The sequence below is a fragment of the Mirounga leonina genome, unplaced genomic scaffold, assembly GCF_011800145.1.
Source record: "Mirounga leonina isolate KUSES-001 unplaced genomic scaffold, KU_Mleo_1.0 Mir_174, whole genome shotgun sequence".
Taxonomy (NCBI): domain Eukaryota; kingdom Metazoa; phylum Chordata; class Mammalia; order Carnivora; family Phocidae; genus Mirounga; species Mirounga leonina.
Genome location: NW_023270451.1, coordinates 79,655,420 through 79,679,589, shown reverse-complemented (window position 1 = coordinate 79,679,589; position 24,170 = coordinate 79,655,420). Strand labels below are relative to the sequence as shown.

At 37.7% G+C, this 24,170-nt stretch overlaps 1 protein-coding gene across 1 annotated transcript; it reads right to left on the bottom strand.

The window, feature by feature from the left end:
- Positions 1-12,780: 12,780 nt before the first annotated feature.
- LOC118021401 (olfactory receptor 2A25-like) lies at positions 12,781-13,771 on the bottom strand. Its single transcript, XM_035021470.1, has one exon. The coding sequence runs from the start codon at positions 13,718-13,720 to the stop codon at positions 12,788-12,790; it is 933 nt and encodes a 310-aa protein (XP_034877361.1). The 5' UTR covers positions 13,721-13,771; the 3' UTR covers positions 12,781-12,787.
- Positions 13,772-24,170: the final 10,399 nt, after the last annotated feature.

Here is a 24,170-nt window from a genome sequence, read left to right as displayed (position 1 = left end):
ACAAAAACAGACATATAGACCAATGGAACAGAATAGAGAACCCAGATATGGACCCTCAACTCTATGGTCAAGTAATCTTCGACAAAGCAGGAAAAAATATGCAATGGAAAAAAGACAGTCTCTTCAAGAAATGGTGCTGGGAAAATTGGACAGCCACATGCAGAAGAATGAAACTCGACCATTCTCTAACACCATTCACAAAGATAAACTCAAAATGGATGAAAGACCTCAATGTGAGACAGGAATCCATCAAAATCCTAGAGGAGAACATAGGCAGTAACCTCTTTGACATCGCCCACTACAACTTCTTTTAAGATACATCTCCAAAAGCTAGTGAAACAAAAGCAAAAATGAACTTTTGGGACTTAATCAATATAAACAGCTTCTGCACAGCAAAGGAAATGGTCAACAAAACAAAGAGGCAACCCACAGAATGGGAGAAGATATTTGCAAATGACACTACAGATAAAGGGCTGGTATCCAAGATCTATAAAGAACTTCTCAAACTCAACACCCAAAAAACAAATAATCAAGTCAAAAAGTGGGCAGAAGAGATGAACAGACACTTCTCTGAAGAAGACAGACATACAAATGGCTAATAGACACATGAAAAAATGTTCATCATCATTAGCCATCAGGGAAATTCAAATCAAAACGACATTGAGATACCACCTTACACCAGTTAGAATGGCAAAAATGGACAAGTCAAAAAACAACAAATGTTGGAGAGGTTGTGGAGAAAGGGGAACCCTCTCACACTGTTGGTGGGAATGCAAGTTGGTACAGCCACTCTGGAAAACAGTGTGGAGGTTCCTCAAAAATTTAAAAATAGAGCTACCCTATGACCCAGCAATTGCACTCCCGGGTATTTACCCCAAAGACACAGATGTAGTGAAAAGAAGGGCCATATGCACCCCAATGTTCATAGCAGCAATGTCCGCAATAGCCAAACTGTGGAAAGAGCCGAGATGCCCTTCAACAGATGAATGGATAAAGAAGATGTGGTCCATATATACAATGGAATATTACTAAGCCATCAGAAAGGATGAATACCCAACTTTTACATCAACATGGATGGGACTGGAGGAGATTATACTAAGTGAAATAAGTCAAGCAGAGAAAGTCAATTATCATATGGTTTTACTTATTTGTGGAACATAAGGAATAGCATGGAGGACATTAGGAGAAGGAAGGGAAAAATGGGGGGTGGGGAATTGGAGGGAGAGATGAACCATGAGAGACTCTGGACTCTGAGAGACAATCAGGGTTTTAGAGGGGAGGGGGATTGGTTAGCCCAGTGATGGGTATTAAGGAGGGCACGTACTGCATGGAGCACTAGGTGTTATATTGAAAACAATGGATCGTGGATCGCCACATCAAAAACTAATGATGTATTGTATGGTGACTAACACAACATAATAAAATTAAAAAAAAAAAAAAATACCAGTTACAAAAAAGGCAAAAAAAAAAAAAAAAAAAAAAAAAAACCCGAGCTGAGATCAAGAGTTGGATGCTTAACTGACTGAGCCACCCAGGCACCCTGACTTTGTGATTCTTTAATAGAAGCACTAATTTCATTTGTCTCTTCAGTAATTTTTGTTAGACTGTTTTATCATTTACTTTTTTCCAGGATTAAGGGGAAATATTAAGAGTTACCAAATAAAAGAACAATGAAATACATAGGAACAATAATTCAAGTGCCAGTGACTTCTCATCAGCAAGAAAGGGTCTAAAGATACAACCTGCTACCTTAATTTGCCAAAGAGGTAAGCTGTTGTTCTAAAATGTACCTTCAAGGGGCGCCTGGGTGGCTCAGTCATTAAGTGTCTGCTTTCGGCTCAGGTCATGATCTCAGGGTCCTGGGATCGAGCCCCGCGTTGGGCTCCCTGCTCAGCGGGAAGCCTGCTTCTCCCTCTCCCACTCCTCCTGCTTGTGTTCCCTCTCTCGCTGTGTCTCTCTCTGTCAAATAAATAAGTAAAATCTTAAAAAAAATAAAATAAGTAAAATGTATCTTCAAGAACTCTCTTGAATGAATGACGGCAAAGACATTATTGGACATACAGATAAGGAGGGTATTGAAACCTACAGATCCTCAGTACACTATTAAGGTATATTCCTCAATAGAATAAGCGTGAATCAGGTTTTTTTTAAAATACAAAAATAATATTGACACAAATAATTTTGACACATCACTTGAAAAAATATGCTGGTAAATTTTATGACCTATGGATTATAGAATAATTATTTTGGTATTTTAAAGGGGCAAGATGAAATCTAAAAATAGTAAGTAAACAAGGAAGGGATGTTTGATAGGTAATGAGTACTAAATTTCCTTGATGAGAATTGAAACCCCAAATGACTTTAAATTTGTTAGAATAATTTACTAAACTTGGATATTACCAATTAATGAAAATCATCAAAAACAGACATAAAATCTATAGTTTTCAAAATTATAAGGCAAATAAAAGAAACTGAAAACATTGTCAATCCAGGAGCAGGCAGAAGGGGAAAAAAAAGAAATAAAAAAGCAAATAAGATTTGATAAACAGAAATACAAAAAAAGCTGGCATTAATAAATCTATATATATTACTGCATTATACATAAATATAAGTCACTAAAAGATAGAGTTAATCATATTAGATGAAAATCAGAAAATCAATTTACAAAATCTTACAAGAATCATACCTAAACCACCCAAACATAAATCCAAACTCTTCTCTTTCTGTCTCTCTGTCTCTATCTGTCTGTCTGTCTGTCTGTCTCTCTCTCTCTCTCTCACACACACACACACACACACATATACACACACACAAAGTTTAAAAAGAAATATTGAAAAAACATGTTCTTGGCACATAGAAACTAGTAGTGGCCATAGTAATATCAATCCAAAGTATTTATTGGCACAGAGGAGATATGTACAATACTAATGGGAAAAAAATCCACCAACAAGATAAAATTCAGGATCTATTTCCTAAAAAAGACTTGGCAAACTTCAAATAGAAAGGAACTTTAATCTGAGAAAATATTTAAAAAACCTATAGAAACATGACATCTAATTAATGAAATATTAGAAGCTTTTTCTGAGCTAGGAGACAAGCCTACTCTGCTATCATAACATTATGTCTATTTAACATTGACTCAATAACTAACGAGTATATAGGAAGAATAAAAAGTAAAAGGCATAAGAATTAAAATGGAGACTATAAAATGTCATTATTCACAAAAACACAATTATGTATGTAGAAATTTTTAAAAAATTATAGATAGGGTGCCTGGGTGGCTGAGTCAGTTAGGCGTCTGCCTTCAGCTCAGGTCATGATCCCAGGGTCCTGGGATGGAGCCCCTGCATCAGGCTCCCTGCTCAGTGGGAGTCTGCTTCTCCCTCTCCTTTTGCCCCTGTACCCTGCTCATGTTCTCGCTCTCTCTCTCTCGCATGCTTTCTCTCTCTCAAATAAATAAATAAAATCTTAAAAAAAAATTATAGATAAACTCTTGAAATCAATGAGTGATTTTATAAAAACTCTGGATTCAAGGTCAATGGACAAAGTGAAGGATATTTATATGTGCATGTGTTTACAGATTAGATGATTTATAAAGTTCTAAATCTCTCCAGATTATCTATACTTTCAATGAAATTCAAATCAGAATCCCAGCAGGTTTTTTAATGTGTGGAGGTTAATAATCTTATTCTAAATGTTACATGAAAATGCAAATGTCAAGGATAGCCATGAAAATCTTGAGAAGAATGAGGAAGGAGTTATTCCATTGCCAGCACTTATCATAAAGCCACAGTAATTAAGTCAGTGTGGTATTGGGGCAAAGATAAACAGTCAGACCAAAGGAACAACTTGATTAACTCAGAAATTCAGAAACACACGCATGCACTTGTGCACCCCCACTCAAGCGCAAATATTTCTTACATCGAATTCAAACAAGGAAAAGATCATCTCATTATGTCATATTACACACACTGACCTGGATTCTTCTATTTCTTTTTGCATTTTTTAAATTTAAGAATAACATATTTTCACTTTAGTTATTGTTTAAAAAAAAAACACTTCTCAAAAGTGACTTAAAAAGTAAAGAGAGCATTTAAATTTTTTAAATTTTATAGCGCAAATGTTTTCACTGAATATGGTGCCAGATACAAAACAGAGGTGAAAGAGAGAAGCTCTGTAGTAGTGGTTTTTACCATATTTCCACCAGCTATACTTTCATCCTAATTTTACGCAAACTAGTGATCACATAATCCCATTTAGGATCAAAGTGTTCCCCCAGGATGAGGACTACCATCCCTGAAGAGCAAGCTTGGAACACCAAATAAGAAAAAGCTAATCAGGGATCTCTACGAAGCTTCACAGATAAACAAAAAATAATAATGGAGTTTTATCAACTAGCTATAGGATTTCTCCCTGCTACTGATTAAGACCTCCCTCCTGGGCAGCATATAGATGGCCCCTAGTGTTCTCACTTCTCTGGTTGGAAGATATTTCTAAGATGTGGTAGGAGCAGATTGTGCAGCTGGGGAAGAAATGACAAGTCAAGGAAAATTGTGGAAGACCTCTGGCTCATGTTCTTCAATTGTAAAAAGAGGCAAATGGATTAGATGGCTCTTATGCACCTTTCAGTTAGATAGCATGAGTCACATGGTATCTGCCTCTCCCCATAAGTGTGACTGAGGAGGGCTTGTGACAGCATAGTGGTCAATAATACTGGTACTACTGAGATCCCCAGCATAATGGGAGAAAGAGGTCTCACAAAGGTGGCTTTTTCTTCTTTTTAAACCTGACGATTTCTGCCATCCTTCTGTCTTGCTCTTCTGTTACTCATCAACCAGTTTATCTACAATGATTTGTAAAAGGGGGATGCTATTTCTGGTATATCCCTTAAACTCGGCTTGAATGTACAGGAAAACTCACAGAGATGGGCAAATGAGTCACCTACTCCCTGAAGCAGGTTTGGTGGATGATGAGTCCCAGATATCCTTTCTAGCTTGACCAAGAGGACAGTACTCAGAGGTGCTCAGGAGGTATCTAGATGGGAGAGCTTTATACTCTGATCACCTAAAACAAACCCATTGACCAGAGGCATACCTGTGGCATCCAGGAAACACATTACAAAGTGTCTTCCCACCATTCTGTCTTCCCTACAGAGCAGTGTAAAACCTATGCAGAGTTCTCCAGCTCTGTTATCCGTGTGTGTGTGTGTGTGTGCGCACCTGCTTATGCAGAAAAGTGAGAACTCAGGAAGAATGGCATGAGTGATCCTACTCAGGAGGATGTTGGCATGAAAATGTAGCAGATACAAGTCATACTTGATGGCTTATGTCACATAGTACAAGCCTCAAGTATTCGGACTTTTTATGTACTTGATCTTCAAGTGTGCCTGCTTCCATGTCTCCTCTTGGAATGGTTTAAATGTTATGATGTAAGTGTGCCCCCATGGGGCTTGTTACGGCAGCACCTCAAAGGACTATATCCTCCCTAGGGAGTGAACAATCTCTGTCTGCTGAGAAGTGTTACTGTAAAGTGAATTATCAAAAATTTCCATCGCAAATATTTTTTACATGGAAACTCAGAGATTGAACCATATTCCCTCAGTGCTTTCCTGTCTTCCTTTGATTACAAACCACCCCCTAAATACGTGTTCATTTTTTTAACATTTCTTTTTCCATCCTACACTTAGAGAGGTAATTTTAATGCCTCTGTTCTACACCTTTAGGTGTTAGACTGAATTTAAATGGTGGATGGCCTTGCCCACCTCCACACATCTGAAGAAAAACACATAACCCTGATGACTCAGGCCACTTTAAATTCATGAGTATTCACATCAGTTTGGTCCTCGATGCCACCAGAACTCTGTTTCCCTAGTCTCCTCTCTAAGAGGATTTCCCCCCCATATTTTCTCTCTTTAACCTCCCAGGAGTCCTCCCACCCACAGTCCCAGCTACTGACTGACAGTCACTGAGAACGCAGAAGCTATCCGATGATAATTCACAATCTTAACTAAAACATTGACCACGATCCTGGATCTGCATTCATTCCCAACTCCTCTGCTGTCACTGTGAAGTTACTGGCTTCGACCCTCATGAAGGACAGCCTGCCACTTAGGTTGTGAATCCCACCCCTCCTGCCTACTCAAGAACTTCTCTCCAGCAATTTGTCTAAAATGTCTTTGCTCCTATTCCCTTGAACACATCCAGTCAGCACGTGAAACTCTTTTTCTCAAAGACACTAATTATCTTGATTTTGCTAAACCCAATGACCAGTAGTTCTCTGTCCTTATCTGACTTGACCTGCCAGCACCATTTAACCCAGCCAACAGTGCTCTCTCTTTGAAACACTCCTTTCCTTAAGACTCTCATGATGTTCTGCTCCCCCTGTGGCCCTTCTACCTTCCTGGTGGCTCCTTCTCTGTCTCCTTGGTGGGTTTCTCCTCATTTCCCCAACCTCTGAACACTGACATTTTTCAAGGTTTATTCTTTGTATCTGTTTTCCGTCCACTTTCTATGGGGCCTCATCAGCCCCAAGGATTTCACTGCAATTTACATGCTGATAACACTTAAATTAGTGTGTCCCACCAGGCCTCTTCCCAAATGCAGTGTTCCAGACTGAATGTTAGCCTAGTGCACATCAGTGTGTACCAGCAGTGCCCACTGACCTCGTATCTCAAGAGAGGAAATCCAACATCTTTAAAGAGACTTACAAGACTCCAATTATAAGCTTCCCTCTCATGTCTTCCCTCTGTTGTTGAGAGAGTACCTGCTTTATGTAGAGGCTGATCCACAGTATACATTTAGAGATGCACTTCTAGACCCTTATGCCCTCTGTTCTCTCTTCCCTTCTTCTAGCTGTCTTTGGTGATTGCTATCAGTTTATATGTGTTTTTGTATTGCTTATTAAACATTGAAAATGTACATTGTATGCTCAGATGTTGATAAAATTTAGTCTTAATTCCACAATTTGGATGAGAGTGTAAGAGTACAGGACCTAAGGTCTACCTGGGCTCTAAGCCCAACATCAACATTTATTTTTTTTTAAGATTTATTTATTTATTCTAGAGAGAGAGAGTGAGCAAGTGGGGGGAGGGGCAGAGGGAGCAGGAGAGAAGCAGACTCCCCACTGAGCATGGAGCCCAAGGCAGGCCTCAATGGAGGGCTTGACATGTGGGCTCCACGCGGGGCTCCAGGCTGGGCTCAATCCCAGCTCCATTGAGATCATGACCTAGCTGAAATCAAGAGCTGACTGCTTAACCCACTGAGCCATCCAGGTGCCCCCAAACCCAATATCAACATTTGTATACTAACTGCTATTTCTTTTCCATATATCTTATGATGTTTTATTCCTCTGTTCATTCCTTCATTACTGGCCCCTTTTTGTTAAATATTTTATAGTGCACTATTTAATTCTCTTGTTGTTTCTTTATACACACACACACACACAAATATATATTTTTGAGTTATTTTCTTAGGGGCTACCCCTGGGGATTATGATTAGCATTTTAATTTATAATAATATGGTTTAGGTTAATATCAACTTAATTTCAATAGATTACCAATTATTTGCTCTTTTATTGTTTCAACCATATTCTCTCCCTCCAGAGGCTGCAGAGATGTTGGTTTCCACGATGACTGTGGGGCTATTGGTTTTTGAGGATATCGCAAAACTGGGGAGTTGGTGATGGAAACACAGCAAGTTGAACCACCCCAAAGCTCATGGTTCATAACAAGGTCAGCAGTTTTTCTTGCATGCACACTCCCCAGATTGTGCCTTTTTCCCCCCTGAGTTCTGAAAGAGTTGATTTCTACAAATTTGTCAGTGTACTTTTTTCTTTACGGAGCAGAGGATTTTCGGAGATCCTTACTACATTATTTCTATTGACCACTGCCTACATTTTTTTGAAGAAAAAGCATATTTCTCATCTTCACAGATAGCATACAGCTGCTCTTGACATCATATAAGCTTAGATAAATGTAAAGAAACTTTTCTAGCCTTTCATATCTCTAACTCTTGTCTGTTTAGAAGCCTTATAACTAGGTTTCTGATGATTTCTCCAAACTTTATTGCACTTGGTGTTTAAAACATGAAGTTAGGGAAGAGTTAGCATGGATGAGATTCCTTTTTTGCTCTTTTGAATTCAATCTGCTAATCATCAACCTGGTGTAGTGACTGAAGAATATATATATATCATATACATCCATACTGTCCATAATGGTGTTTATTTTCATGCAGGGTCAATTAATTTTTAAGGTAAATTTTGCTTATACGATTCTCTCAGAGGGTCTCAGAGAAATGCAATGCTTGGCAAATTTGTAGATAATCTTGATGTGATCATTGTGCTTTCATAAAGTGAACGTTAACCTGAAGATATCTAAGATAAGAGTTTTGTGTAATGATACTAGAGATGCTATTTTTTTTCCAAAAGACCTCAATAAAAGACTTTCACAATTAAGAAAAAAAATTTTTTTTGTTCCTAAACTTGAAATAAACTCTTTGTCATGGAGAAGAATTTTCCAGTAGCTGCTTAAACGGTATCTTTGGTAACTGACTTGCACCTAACAATGCTTGGCTCTCTGCTAATTAATATTCATTTGATTCTCTATTTCACCTCTCTATTAGTTTGCTAGGGCTGCCATAACAAATTACCACAGTCTGGGATGCATAAACAATAGAAGTTTATTTTCTCACAGTCCTGTGGGTTAGTATACTGAGATTTCGGTATGGAGCAGGTTGGTTCCTTCCAAGGTCCCTCTTCTTGGCTTGTAGATGGCTTTCTTCTTGTGTCTTCACATGTTTATATCTATGTCCTAATCTCTTCTTATAAGGAGACCAGCTATATTGTTTAGAGCTACTCTAAATACCTCATGTTGATATAATTACCTCTATAAAACCCCATCTCCAAAAAGTCCCTCTTTGAGATATTACAGCACCATGATTTCAACATATAAATTTTGAGTGAACACAATTCAGTCCAACCCATCTAATTACTTGCTTGTCAGACAATGAAACCTTGTCACATGGTATCTATGATTAACAACCACAAGTCAGCTTCCTTAACATTTGCTTCTCAGGTACATGACTTGAGATTTCAGAATAATCATATCTTTTGGAATATCGTTCAGGATTATATTGCCTCAGTTCTTACCTACCTATTAAGAGAGACTTCAGTATAAAAACAAAACTGGAGCAGTTTGCCATTTGGATGAATTACATATAAATGCCCTTTCTAAGCCCTCTTCAAACTGGCAACATTACTTTCATGCTGCTTTAATCATTAATAAGATCAATTTTTCACAAAATTTTTATTTGATGATATTTAATGCTTTTTGAGCAAGGCAAAGTTGCTAAGACAATTAGAAATGAGTTTAGGCTTCACATGAGGGTGTTTAGGAAGTACACCAATAGTACAGGGTTGTGCTCCTTGAGAAAAAGATATATAAAGTGAGCTCACATTCACAGAGGCTTTCTTCCAGAAGACATTCCCAAACAGTGGCCATAAAAACAGAGTCCAAGCAGAAAGTTGCAGTCTTGCTGGGTGCAAGCAACAGAAACTGGAGTTACAGAAAAATAAAAGAACTGGGAATTGAGTTGGCATGGGGACATGGAAAAGGAAGGAACTGTATGAGGGGAGTGGGGAGTTTTCTTAGGCATTTCTTAGTCCTAAGTACATGGATGCTGAAACCTAAAGGAGACCAATGGCTGAGATGCCAAAAGATGAGGAGAGCTGAGAGGAATTGAAAGGAGCTGAACAGAAACTTCAGAAGTTGCAAAATGTTCCAGGGGATTTGGAGTTACAGTCTAGCCAGGATGGAGATCTCTTCATAAAGACCTTGGTGTAGGCACAGAAATGATGCCTGAGCAGTAGGGGTAACGCTGGAATTGGTTAGTTTTGACTAACCTAAAATGGAACCCCCAGAGAAACAAGGTGATCCTCAACAAATTTCACTGCTTTTTCAGGGAAAAACAAAAACATATCAATAATCTTTATAGGAGTCTGACAAAATTTACAGCTTCTAAAATGCATCATTTAACACGTGAAAAAGCAAGAAGTTATAACTAATCAAGAAGTAAAAGAGTCAACAGTAGAGGTCCCAGATATAACAGATACTAAAGTTACAAATAAAAACTCAAATAACTATAATCTGTCAAAGAAAAGGGAAATGAAGATATAAAGAATAAAAAATGTAGTATTTCAGTGAAGTATCAGAATCTACAAAAAGAATCAAATATTCATTCTGAAACAGTAATATATAATAAATTAAAAAAACACTGGATGAATTTAACAGATGATTGTCCCCAGCAGAGAGCAGGACCAATGTCTCATATTAAGATTAACAGAAAACTATCAAATAAAAACATAAAAAGAAAAATAATGGAAAAATGAAGTTGAGTCTGAAAGATATAAAGGAGTGTGGTAAAAAAAATTCTAACATATACTCAAGAGGAAAGAAAAACATAATGGGGAAAAAAGCAAATTTTGGAGAAATTATTTTTGAGCATTTCCCAATCATGGTGAAAGTGTGCTCCCATGAATGCATAAATCTCAGCAAGTCATAAGCAGGATAAACTGATATAAAAGATAACTGGAAATTCTATAGTAACATTTTTGAAAACCAAAGATAAAGTAAATATTCTTAATATTTAGAGAAAAAAAATTATACCCATTATGATCTAGGAGCATTCCTGCAGCTAGAAAAAAGGTATTTCTTTAGGATTTCTTGCAGTGTAGACCTATTGGCAATAAAGACTCAAATTCATTTGTTTGCTTGTTGGTTTTATTTTTGTTTTTGTCTGGGAACGTGTTTATTTCATCTGAGTTTTGGAAGGGTATTCTTCTGCATATAAAATTTTTGATTGACACTTGTTTTTAAATGCTTTAAAGATATTCTCCCACTGTCCTATGACTTTTGTAGATTCAACTGCGAAGTTAACTTCTCAGTTAGCTGCTTATTACTGTATTCCCGATGGTAATGGAGGAAGGGTCCAGTTTCATGAAGGCGTCTTTATTCTGATTTCCTGCCTTACATAAGGGAAGGCTATATCTCTCATGGGCTTGCAGTCATTGCAACCTGGAATCCTGGGGATTGAAAGTGACCTGAAAGCCAGATGCTGGTTTACAGTCTCACCACTCAGTTGGTGATTGTGCCTCATCTTTGTTCTTTGAGAATTTTATTTATGCTTTTGCAAGCCCAGGTGTGCACTTAAAAATTATGGTTTTTAAAATATTTTATCCAGTATTTTTAGGTGCTTTATCATAACATGATTTTCAAGATAGGTACTCTGCTATATTGCTTATTGTTTCTATTTTAGAAATCCTAAAACTAGTCTATGTAGAAAGGAAGCCAAATAATTGCTATTTCTCTTTGCAAGTAAGTTACTCAGTGCAAACAGAGCTACCCTGTCATTACCCAAGGTCACTTTCAGCACCTACTTATAAAACCTTGTTTCTCAACTAAACATTATTCTTTACTCTTCCACATTTCCCATTCCAGTTTCCCGCTTAAGTGTTGTTCGATGGTACCTTCATCATCTCCCATTTTCAATGTCATTTCTTCATCTATTTGCAAATTATTTGATGCATAACTCGATTCGTGTTTTCTTATATTTTCCAATTATTCCAGTCCATAATTTTTTTTGTCTCTACATGATCAGATTATTTATAAACCTGCATTTAACTGTTTCACAGACTTTCTATTTTTAAAATTGTGCTTTTCAAAAAACTTTGTATTTCTTCATTATATAAACAATACAGATTCCTCAGTTGGATTTGAAAATTCAGCTAAGCAAATAGAAGAAAAATCCTTTCTTTATTATCGTGAGTTTTCCCTCAAAAATTGGATATTATTGGGGCATCTGGGTGGGTCAGCTAGTTAAGCTTCTGCCTTTGGCTCAGGTCATGATCCCAGGGCCCTAGGGTCGAGCCCTGCATTGGGCTCCTTGTTCAGCGGAAAATTGGCTTCTCCTTCTCCCTCTGCCCCTCCCCCTGCTCATGCTCTCTCTCTCTTAAATAAATAAAATCTTTTAAAAAAATTGGATTATGCTTATGGCATTAGTAATCTTCCTTTTTCATGTAATTTGAACTATAAATATATTATGAGTCAACAAATATACAATAAAACCTGATCCTGATTTTTAAGAAGATATTCTTTAGTATGCATGTTCCATTTAAATATATATTTTACCTATATTCTAATATTGGAAATCTTGGATGTTTTCAATCACAGTTAGAGGGTTATTAGATATGATGAGAATAAATCTGAAAGCACATGAGTATTTCTCTACATTTCCCATTAGTTTCTCTGGCTGGAGACAGAGATACTTATGGGAAGTGGGAGAGGGAGAGAGAGAATCCCAATGTAGACCTATTTTTGAGGGAGATGACAGCTGCTGAATTTCAAATATTGAAATTATTACATTATCAATCTCTCCCAATTGCTGTATCTTAAACATTCTGCCAATTCCTTGCTTTATTTTACAAAATGTTGTCTACTAGTTCTGATTACAGAAAAATATACAAACTTACTTCCTTTTATTCAGAATATTTCACAGAATTATATTAAAAGTGTTTCCACTGTGCAGCTAGTGGGGTTATTTTCATTTTCTTGTGCAGCATTGACTTTCAATGTCAGAGGGAGGAAAGTAGAATGATCTTTCTTGGGAGAGAGTGCTAGGAAAATCTGAAGATGAAAAGGATGCCCCAGAGGATATTTATGAATCCTGGTAAATATTGGATGAGATGATTTCTCAGGTCCCTTTAAACTCAGTTATTTTATCATTCTACAGGTTTTCATGACATTCTCTCTTTTTCAAGCATCCTCTTCAGAGCAGCTTTGACTTCTTTATTCCTCAGACTATAGATCAGGGGGTTGAGCATGGGATTGAAAAGGCTGTGAAACAGGAGGAGATATTTCTTCTGCTCCTTGGGGTTCCCATATCTGGGCCCAACATACATTATAATGGCTGTGCCATAAAAGAGTCCAACCACACAGAGATGGGATGAACAGGTGGAGAAGGCTTTTCTTTGACCTTCCCCAGACTGGATTCTAAGGATGGCACAGAGGATGCACATATATGAGATTACAATTGAGGAGAGGGGTCCCACTAGCACAGAAATTGCTCCAGCCAATACCACAATCTCATTGATGTGTGTATCTACACAGGCAAGCTTGAGGACAGCTATAATTTCACAGAAAAAGTGGTTAACTTTCTGGGGTCCACAGAAGGGCAATGGTATGAGTAATACTAGATGTACTAGGGCCAGGAAGACTCCTAAAATCCAGGAAGTCAATGCCAGGGTGATGCAGACCCTCCAGCTCATGATGGCAGAATATCGGAGGGGGTGGCAGATGGCCACAAACCGATCATAGGACATCACCACCAGAAGAAGACATTCAGTATGGGCAAAAGTCAAGAAAAGAAAGGTCTGTGTCAAGCAGCCAGCAAAGGAGATGGGCTTGTCTGGCTTCAGGAGGTTCACCAGCATCTGGGGCACGGTGTTGCAGGCATAGGCTATGTCGACGATGGCCAGGTGGGAGAGGAAGAAGTACATGGGGGTGTGCAGTCGGGAGTCCAGCCAGATGAGCCCCAGGATGAGCCCGTTCCCCAGCAGGGTGAAGACAAAGAAGAGGGAGAAGAGCCCAAAGAGAAGCATCTGAATCCCTGGACTGAGGGGAAATCCCAGTAGGATGAACTCTGTGACAGAGGTCTGATTTCCCCCCATTTCCCTGTGAAAGAGATAATGGAGCTCACCAAGTCTGAATGCCTGAGGGAAGTGTTTAAACATGATAGGTCTGTGTGTGTCATCATTTATTTCCTAAGAAAACATCTTCAATGAGATTTTTGTCCCATTTGTCACTTACTAAGTGGAAACTATGCATTCCAAATGACACACAAGGAAAATTTTTTCACTGCAATAAGCTAAATCCTAGCATGCTATTACAGTCTTCAGTAAGTCTTGTGTTTATTGACCAACTTTCACCACAGTTCAAAATGTTAATAATACCTAAATTGCCTTCATAGGCCTGGGCACTTCCTTCAGTTTGTAATGATTCTATCAAAGGTTTGCCCATGTGTGTTCCTGGTTGGCGATATACATATATCCGTATGTGCGAATGTGTGCTGCTATTTCAAGGATCTATAAAATGAGGATGGAAAGAAGGGTAAGGTGCATGTCAGTGATTCTTCCATCAGGTTTTCTCATGAATTTGTTCCTTCAATATATTAATTATTTGTAAGCCTTGTGATCTTTACTGAGAGCATAATCTTGAATGAAATAAGAGAATGGCAGGCTTTTTGTCACAAATTTGGCTAGATTTCAAATGGAGACCTCTGTCTTTCGACTTCTGCACCTACAGATGTTCTCTTTTGATTGTGCTATCTCATCATCAGGATGTTACACCTGTCACCCCTCTTATACTCTGTTATATTTAAATTCTGTATCTATCTTCCTGCCTACCTACCTATCTAGTTTTTCCCAAATATTTTGCCATCTCCTACAGTAAGAAATACTACTAGGTACATACATGCATTAGTATACATATCCTTGAGTCCTTATTATGTGCAATGTATTTTCTATATTATTGTATTCTATTTAATTAGTAAAAATGTTGGTTGAATGATTTCAGGATGGGTCATAGCCTGGGACTTAACAAGTACTGATCCCTATCCAAGTCTAGAGCAAGAGCCCTAACTATGGACTCATATTCATAAAATCATTAGCATATTTTATAGCTTAACTCTATGTAAAAAAATTATTATTTATCATGAATCTTTAGGTTTTTGTGGCTTATCAAATTTTAAAAGAATCTTTCTGTAACAGAGTGGGTACTCTGAAGTTTGAATCATTGTAGCTTTTAAGTCATTGCTTCTGTTTTGCCTGATTCCGTATCTTTCTTTAGTCCAGAGTCCATCTGAATTTCACTAAAATAGGAATCCTAGAAGAATTCATAATTGAGTTCCTATCAGTTTCCCATTCAACTTTTCTGTTAAGTTAGTATTTGAAAGATTTCATAAACAAAAGCAACTAATCTTTTGCCCTGTTTCAAAGGCAGAATCAGAATTCATAGTAGAAATTATTGAAGGATGATTTTATCTTAGTTCAAAAAATAGCTGTAACAATTGGAATCACCTCCTTGAAAACTGGTTGTTTTATTGGAGTTGAACTTTAGGTCAGTGAATGTTTTAAATCAGAAATTGACTAACCATCTATTTAAGACAGGATTCCTTGTTGAACCAGAAGAATGCCAAGGTCCCTTCCAACTATAGGATTCACTGGCCCTAACTGTTTAGAAAAGTGTTAGTCATATTCAGTTCAACTTTCTTGCAATATCTGGAGCCAATAAAGATCACAATGCTATTTCTAAAATTTCATATGATGAAGGCACACAATAAACCAAAGTGGAAGGACCAATGAGTACCTCATCTTCCTCCTACCTGCAAATAGCTAAAAGACAAAATACAAAATCCACAGATATTTACTAAACATACTCTATGTCCTGCTTCATGTCTCAGCTGAGGGTATATAAGACAGTTCATATCTGCTGGTGTATATAACCTGGTTGGAATGACAGCACTGTTAAAAGGATTCACAAAGATGATAATTCTTATATTTAAATAAATCACCATAAGAAATTTCATATTTTAAAAATAAAACTTTCAGGACACCCCTCTTCTGTAACAAATTCCTTTTTTGGTCAATCAAACCCATTATTTCATGAAAATACCATCAGGTGATAGAAAGGTTTGTAAGCAAACCTCTTCAAACAGCTATGTTATAATTTAAACAAGAAATTCAACACTAAATTCAGGAGAGTAAATGGTACATATTAGGTGTATCTAAAAGGGAAGATAACTTTTAAATTATCCTGTTAGCTAAATTTGGCATTGACAGACCCTAACAATTAATTTTGTATTGTGATTGTTCATTACAGCCTGTCTGATGTTGTACAGTGAACAAAGACTAGATAATACACTTATCTCAGATTTACAGCTAAAAATGAGGAGACCAGCTGGATAGAAGTTGGGTGAAGTGCAAGTATACCAATAAAGTAAACGGCATCTGTACGTTAGTGTTGAAATTACTTTCTTCCAATGATCTCTTGGAAGAAAAACTTTCTCAACAGAGGCAATGGGATTTCTTTCAGAAGAGAGCATTTTATTCTCTGCTCAGCTCACCCACCTCTCAAGATGCTTCTGAGTGTTTGGTGTCGGGGGAGAGATGAAGACCCATCCTGCACACCGTCATCTGCTCCTGGAGAAGAGGGGCTCTCACTGTACTTAGCTCTGGTTTTCTTAGAGGGACATTCATGACAAAATGCTGCTGCTGATGATTTCTTCACTCACTATGGAGTCCATGATCCTAAATGTAAGAAGCATTAGAATGTCTTCCAGGCTCCTTCATATAGCACAATTAACAGAACCTTGGATTTATTTCGGTTTCAAAAACTCCAACACCCCCCCACCCACTAGCCCTACAAATAGATTACGTGGTATTTAGGGCAGATGAAACTCATATATTTTTCCCATGCTCTCTGGTGTTGGCTAAGTTTTATACGACACCTGACCCAACTGACCATGCATTCTATTTTTTTCATCAAGTCACCACAAGGAATGCAATTTATAAAGTAAGACCAGGTAGCAGGACCTATAGAAGCTATGGGGAACAGGGTAAAGAGTCAGGAAATAGGATAAGGTATCCCAATGGGACTTGTTAAATCCTGTTTTGTAGAATTTAACTCGAGTGCAGAAAGGGAAGGAAAATTCTCAGCAGGAAACAATCTCTATTTTTTAGTTTCCGGAGATTGTGAGCTCAAGGGGGTGGAAAGACCAAGGCTCCCCTAGGTCTGTCGCTACTATATTTTCTCTTCTTCCTAAAATGGCAGAATACAACGGAATCCATTTGATGGTGGCTTTGTGACTTAAATTTCTTTTGTTCTTTTATCTAAATCTATTCTTATACTCAAATATAAAAGAAGTAGAATTTCCTAAGTTAAAGTTATTTTAGTGTACATGCCAACCAAGAAAATTATGGACAGACCAATTGTTTTTTTACCCTGAGAGCACTGACCTGCAGTAGATCTGAAATGGGCTTTTCTCCATCACACCTGTTCAGGGAGAGGCTTATTGGTGACTGACGTCCAGATTTGTACCCTGACATGTCAGAAAGATGCTACCCTCTCATACTGATAATGTCCAAGGGCCTCTAGTGCCTACAGAGAAACAGTCACCATTACCTGTATGTTGTTCATGGTCCAATTTATTAAACATCTAAACCTACCATATTTCCTCCTCTTCTAATTCTACTAGCATATAAGGCTCCTATTTTTCTCAAAAAAATTTTTTGCCTAATATTCTATTTTATCTGAAAAATATCTTTTGTTTGATATTGAAAATGCTGTGCTCACTTTACTAATTATTTAAGATTTTTGTATTTATTTCACCTTTTGAGATTTATTCAATAAATTACTTTTCTTCTACTATCCTTTTCTAGTTTTGTCATCAATGTTGTATTAGCCTTGTAAAATGAACTGGATAGTAGTCCCTCTTTTTCTGTTCTCAAAAAGGTTTTACATAATAAGAAAATTAGCCATTTCTTGAAGATTGGTAAAATTTGCCTTTAAAACTATTTGACTTAGTGTTCACTGACTGTAGGATAATTTTGGTCATTGATTCAATTTTTTTGAATATTTATTGTTCAGATTTTCTATTTCTACATAAGGAAGTTTTAGTAATATTTCTAATTTTAAAATTTATTGAAATAAATTTTATTCATAGAATTCTGTTTTTAAATCTCTACTTTTTTGGTTATATAATGTATTATTCCTAACATTGTATATGTAGATCTTTTCTCTTTTTTTTCTCACAGCCTTATGTATTTTATTGGTATTTGTAAAAAGAACTAGGTTTATATTTTAATGATCTTCAAAATTATTTATTTTCATCATTAAGGTTTGCTCATTAAACTATATCTTATGTTTATTTTAATTCTCTTTTAAAAGATTTATTTATTTGAGAGAGAGTGAGAGAGAGAGAGCATGAGACGGGGGAGGGTTTGAGGGAGAAGCAGACTCCTCACTGAGCAGGGAGCCTGATGCGGGGCTCAATCCTGGGACTCTAGGATCATGACCTGAGCCGAAGGCAGATGCTTAACCGATTAAGCCAGCCAGGCGCCCCTGTTTATTTTAATTCTTGATCATCTTCCTGAGTTGATTATTGAACTTACTTTTTGTGTCTTTTTTTTAATAAATGTAACCTGAGATATAAATTTGCTTTTTTTTTTTTTTTTTTTTACCATTTTAGCTATATATCTCAAGTGTGGCAATTAGAACTTTCATCATTACCTTCATTTCTAAAACACAAATGATGTTGAAGTACATTTTTAGGTTTCCAAATATTTGAGTTACCTTTTATTATTAATTTTAAATGTATTATCACTGTGGTAAAATAATGAATCCTTGTGATATTTTTCTTTGAAAATCGGAGAGGTTTTGTTGCTTTGTATATATTCAAATTTTGTAATTTTTATATAATTTGCATGTAATATATATTCTCTATTTCTTTTTTTTAAGATTTTGTTTGTTTTGAGAGAGAGAGCAAGTATGAATGGGGGGAGGGGCACAGGCAGAGAGAAAGAGAGAATCTCAAGCCAACTCCATGCTGAGCCCGGAGTCCAACGCAGGGCTCGATTTCACAACACTGAGATCATGACTTAAGCCAAAATTAGGTGTCAGATGCTTAACTGACTGAGCCATCCAGGCGCCCCTCTCTATTTCTTGGGTGTAGGATTCTTTATGTATTAGATCAAGCTGGTTAATTCTGTTTTTCAGAACCTGTATTTCTAATTTTTTTCAGTATTATCACTTTGTTTCTGAGAACATTTTGTTAAATCCCCCACTACCAAGTTGGATTTAACAACTTTTCATGATAATTCTCTGGGTTTTCTTCCCCTAATTCTATACTGTAGCTATGTTGTCACATACATACATATTTATGATTGTTACATCTTCTTGATAGCCTATTACCTGAATTTGTATATAGTAACTCTCTCTATACTAATTAATGTTTTCTGCCTTATATAAACATAAATGTAAATATCTGCCTAGTATTTACATTGTTGCTTCAATTTATCACATATTTGCACAGGATATGTTCTTCAATACGCTTATTCCTAGGTTTTCTTTGTGACTGTGTTTTAGTTGCTCTTGCAAACAATATATAGCTATATTTTATGGGTTTGAAAATATCAGTGTGAAAATAGGAGGATGTAATCTATTTTCATTCAATGTAAATATTGAGATAACTAGACTGTCTACCATTTCTGTTTTCTGTTTAGCACTCTTCTTCTTGACCTTTATGTTTCTTTCTTCTGTTCCCTTTATAAAGAGATACTATACCATTGTCTGACCTGGTGCCCACTTTTTCTTTTTTTTACTTCATTGTTCTGTCTTCACTTAGTGAACAAAATTCCTAAATGTCTTGGGCATTTTCACTCATGGGTACAGGGAACACACACCACACCTATAATTACTGGATCACCTTGAAACACATCGGGTAATTTTAGAAACATTACAGAGTAATTTTCTGTTCTTTAACTCTCATACCTGCCCAGATATTTTATGTAATAACTTGTATAGCTGTCCCAAATTTCAGAGTGCTTTTCAAACCTCTCTTTGAATCAGATGGGAATCCCACAGGAAAAGAGAAGTCATACAGATTTTTCAATAGAGATTTTAATGTAACAAAATGGTTAAAGTGACATTGCAGAATTTCAACAGTAAAAATGGAGCTCTGTGATACACAGATAGGAGTTGAGTGAAGCAGCCACCATCCCTAAGACTAAGACCCAGAGCAGAGTTTGGCGTAGTTACAAACTAGAAGGTCAGAGGAGTCAGGGTTCAGACTTTACCTCTGAGGGGGAGGTGCTCCCCAGCTTGCACTGTTGCCTTCCAGGGGGAGGAAGGAGGCTCATTCTGGGAAAGTTGGAAAATAAAGACTGGAGCGACAGGCACCAGCAGCCACTGGCAATGTATAGGGTGGTTGAGCAATCCTGACAAGACCAGCAAGCAAACAGGAAGGAGCAAGTCCCTTTACCCCTTGTCCCAGCTCCCAGCGTCCTTTAGAGCTCCCTTCTTCCCACACAGCACAAGCAACTGTAAGCCACTGAAATCTACAATCCAAATGCCCCAGTGTGTTGAGTCTCAACTGTAAGCGTGGGTACAATATGCTAGGGTATTCAAGTTTGTCAATAAAGAACAAGCTTCTACATCACTCCTATTGAGAATTAATTAAGGGAGAGAGACAAGAGCTATTGAAGAAAGACTAAGTGGAGCATGTGATTTAGATGTGGTACTCATGGGGCGCCTGGGTGGCTCAGTCAGTTAAGCATCTGCCTTTGGCTCAGGTCGTGATCTCAGGCTCCTGGGATCCAGCCCCACATTGGGCTCCCTGCTCAGTGGGGAGTCTGCTTCTCCCTCTCCCTCCACCCCTCCCCCCTGCTTGTGCTCTCTCTCTCTCAAATGAATAAATAAAATCTTTTTTTTTTTTAAAAAGATGTGCTACCCAAATAGATTTATTAACTGTTACTCTGAACAGAACCCACTGTCAAGACACAGGAAACATTATAAAACAACTGGCCTTCCTTACAAGACTTACAACACAGAGGGGAAGAGGAGAATGTGTGCTTCGTGTTGATAGTTGACACCCAGAGGGAAGGAGAGAGGAAGATGGGAAGCCAAGCACAGTTGTGTCTCAGAAGCTGACAATCAGGAATCTCCTCCATGTTGATTCCTCCAAGGAAAAGGTAGTTATTCCCTGCTCACCTCCATCATACACAATTATCCCCAACCCAAACATTACCCAACACTCTAAAAAAGTACTGTACCCTAAGTACTGTATTGTTGTTTCTGGACTAGCTTCCACTTAAGGTCAGTAAACGAGAGTTGACATCTTATAAATACGGTAGTCTTCCTGCCTGATAACGATGTTCATTGTCACAAGGACTCTCTGACAGAATCAATCAGGACCCCCAGGAGACTCACAGTCTTATTAATGTTTTGTTCTTTCATGAAATGTTACCCAATTTATATACAAAGTGAATGCTAATCCTATTCTACAATACTGATATTTTAAGTGTGTTAAACTCCAGTTAGTAACTGAGTTAAAAAATTAACATTATAATGATAAAAAGATAACCTTATGATTATGATTAGCTTTCCTGTCATACAAAGCTTTTTTTTTTTTTTTTAAGTATAACGGACACACAGTGTTACATTAGTTTTAGGGGTACAACATAGTGATTCCACAACTCTATTCCTTATGCCATGCTCACCACAAACGTAGCCACCATCTGTCACCATACAATGCCATTACAATACCACTGACTATATTCCCTAAAGGAGGCAAGATCATATAAAATTTTTTGAAAAATCTTCAAAGCAGCAAAATTTTATAATTACTAAATGTAGTCCTACCAAAAATCCTTCACCATGGACTTCTTTATCTCAGTCATCATTATTATTTTCAACAGCCTTTCTCATAATTACATTATCATGGAGCTATTCCCATTGGAAAAGTACCCCACTTCATAATCTGCAGAAGGAAAACATTGACATCAGCTGACAGGTCCCCACTCTCAAGAGCTTCAGAAGGACAAAATTATTCGAAGTAAGAGTCACTAGGAATCTTTCTGCTCTATGTTAGACTAGTTCCACATGGCTTACATTTCTGCTGTTTATTAATAGTTTCCAGAGTGATTTCCTTTCTTTACATGCAATTGTCAACACAAATTTACCACAGAGAGAAAACTCTAATATAAAAAGAAAATAGAGTTTTATTAGAACCCAAGGTAGGACAGCCCAAGGGAAGCAATCTTCACAGGGAAGAAAGTGCTCCAGAGAATGAATGGTTTTTACAGGGTTATATCCTTTTTTATGTCTTGTAAAAGCTCAAAAAATCATGCATTTGTCATATAGGCAGGAATCATGAGTTTTAACATCAAGGAATGCAGGGAGTAGGAGCATTGATCAATATCTCAAGGACAAGATGGCTTTCCTTGAGGCTATTCATTCACAAAGCCAATGTACAATGCATGCTTGGCAGGCCATAAGTCAGGATTTTGGTTTGAACAAAGTTTATGGACAATCTTACCGATTTACAAAGAAAAAGAGTTTTTCTTTCATCACTATTGGAAACACGAGGTGGCCTGTAATTTTTGTCCTATCAAAGAAGAAAGGATGAGAATTATCTGTGTCTGACCTCATTATATTTGCTGTGGTCTAAAGGGGTTCTGCACCCAACTCCACTGTGTGTATTGGGGGGTCCCCCCCACACATGCAACGATTCTCTAGACACCAGCCAGGCGTTCTACATTTCAACCCAGATGTGACAGTATCTACCCTGAGATTGTGTCAGATTTCACAGATTTAGCATTCTGCCCCCACAAGGTTGCCCCCCATTTTGGATGCCAATCACAAGCCTTATCTGGGCTTCTGACCTCCCGGCTACAGACCAGAAGTTCCCACTACTGCCTCCTTGGCCTGCAGATGACAATCACAAGTCCATGTCATTACTTGTGTGCTTCTCATCAACTGGCTATAAATCCTAGGTTCCTGTGACACCATCATTGGGTTTGCTTAATTTTCCAGAGCGGCTCACAGAACTCAGGAAACCGGTTTACTCACTTCTGATTTCTTACAGAAAGGATGCAAATCAATAGCTAGATGAACAGAGAGACACATAGGGTGAGGCCCTGGTCAGAGGACCCAGACATGGAAGAGTTCTGGTTCCCCAGCCTGGAAGCCCTCTGAACCCTGTCCTTTTGGGTTGTTTTTTTTTTTAAAGATTTTATTTATTTATTTGACAGAGAGAGAGACACAGCGAAAGAGGGAACACAAGCAGGGGGAGTGGGAGAGGGAGAAGCAGGCTTCCCACTGAGCAGGAAGCCCAATGCGGGGCTCCATCCCAGGACCCTGGGACCATGACCTGAGCCGAAGGCAGACGCTTAACGACTGAGCCACCCAGGTGCCCCGTCCTTTTGGGTTTTAATGGAGGCTTCATTCCACAGGCATGACTGATTAAACCATTAGGCATTGGTGATGGATCCAACTTCCAGCCCCTCTGGTTCCCCTGGCAACCAGCCCCCACCGTAGGTGCTTTCCAAAAGTCACCTCATTAACATAAAGAGCTGTGGTGGAAGGGGGCTTGTTATGAATAACAAGACACCCATTTCACCTTTATGGCTCCGAAGTAATTTCAGGAACTGGGGACAAGAGACTGAATGTTATAATAAAAGATGTTCCCATTGCTCTTATCCTTCAGGAAATTACAAAAGTTTTGGGACCTGTGAGCCAGGAAGCATGGATGAAGACCAAACATATTTCTTAAAAATCACAACATCACAGGTCAATATCTCACTTATTAAATACTCATTGGGCTGAAAGAGAAATCCTACCAGGAAAATCATAGGTCCTCCAGAATCTGATTCATTTTTTAAACTGAGTCATCTTTTAGGATTCCAGAATATTTTCATCCTGTTTATGGACCATCTTTCTAAGCAACTTGCCATTCTCAAAAATCTCTCTCACTCACTCTCTCTCAAATAAATAAATAAAATCTTTAAAAAAAAAAAAAAGCTCCCAGGTGATTCCCAAGGTCAGCCAAGGACAAGGACCATTTCTTGTGATTATCTTTTTCTTTTCTTTTTTTCTCTTCCTTGGACTATGCCTTTTCTTTCATTCCTTCAAAAATTCCCATTTCAACACCTGGTTTTCTGTAGGTTTATAAACCACACTGATAGATTCTGTTGCTTATCTAGCAGATTAAGAGAGAACAGCATATGTTCTTTTAGAATCATTAATTTTGTTCTATTCGAGCTCAGTCTTCTGGAAATTTCTTGATAACACTAACTGGGTGCTATTCCATTCAAGGCAAGGGCTGAATGTTGTCAATACTATTGTTCTCATGGTTAACAACAGTATTATTCTGAAATGAAAGGCAAAATCCTCAGTCACAAACTGAACACCTTCAAAGAAAAATACAACTCCTTGTTGTGGGGTCGTCAAGCCCAGCGGCCAAGAAAGAATTCTTGAGACATTTTGCGGTGCAACTTTGTAAGCTTATTTAAGTAGCATGGGGACAGGACCCATGAGCAATAAGAGCTTCACTTTTGCTGTATG

What these genes read in the sequence shown, in the direction of transcription:
- LOC118021401 (XM_035021470.1), bottom strand. Translation starts at nt 13,720, where the DNA reads ATGGGGGGAAATCAGACCTCTGTCACAGAGTTCATCCTACTGGGATTT.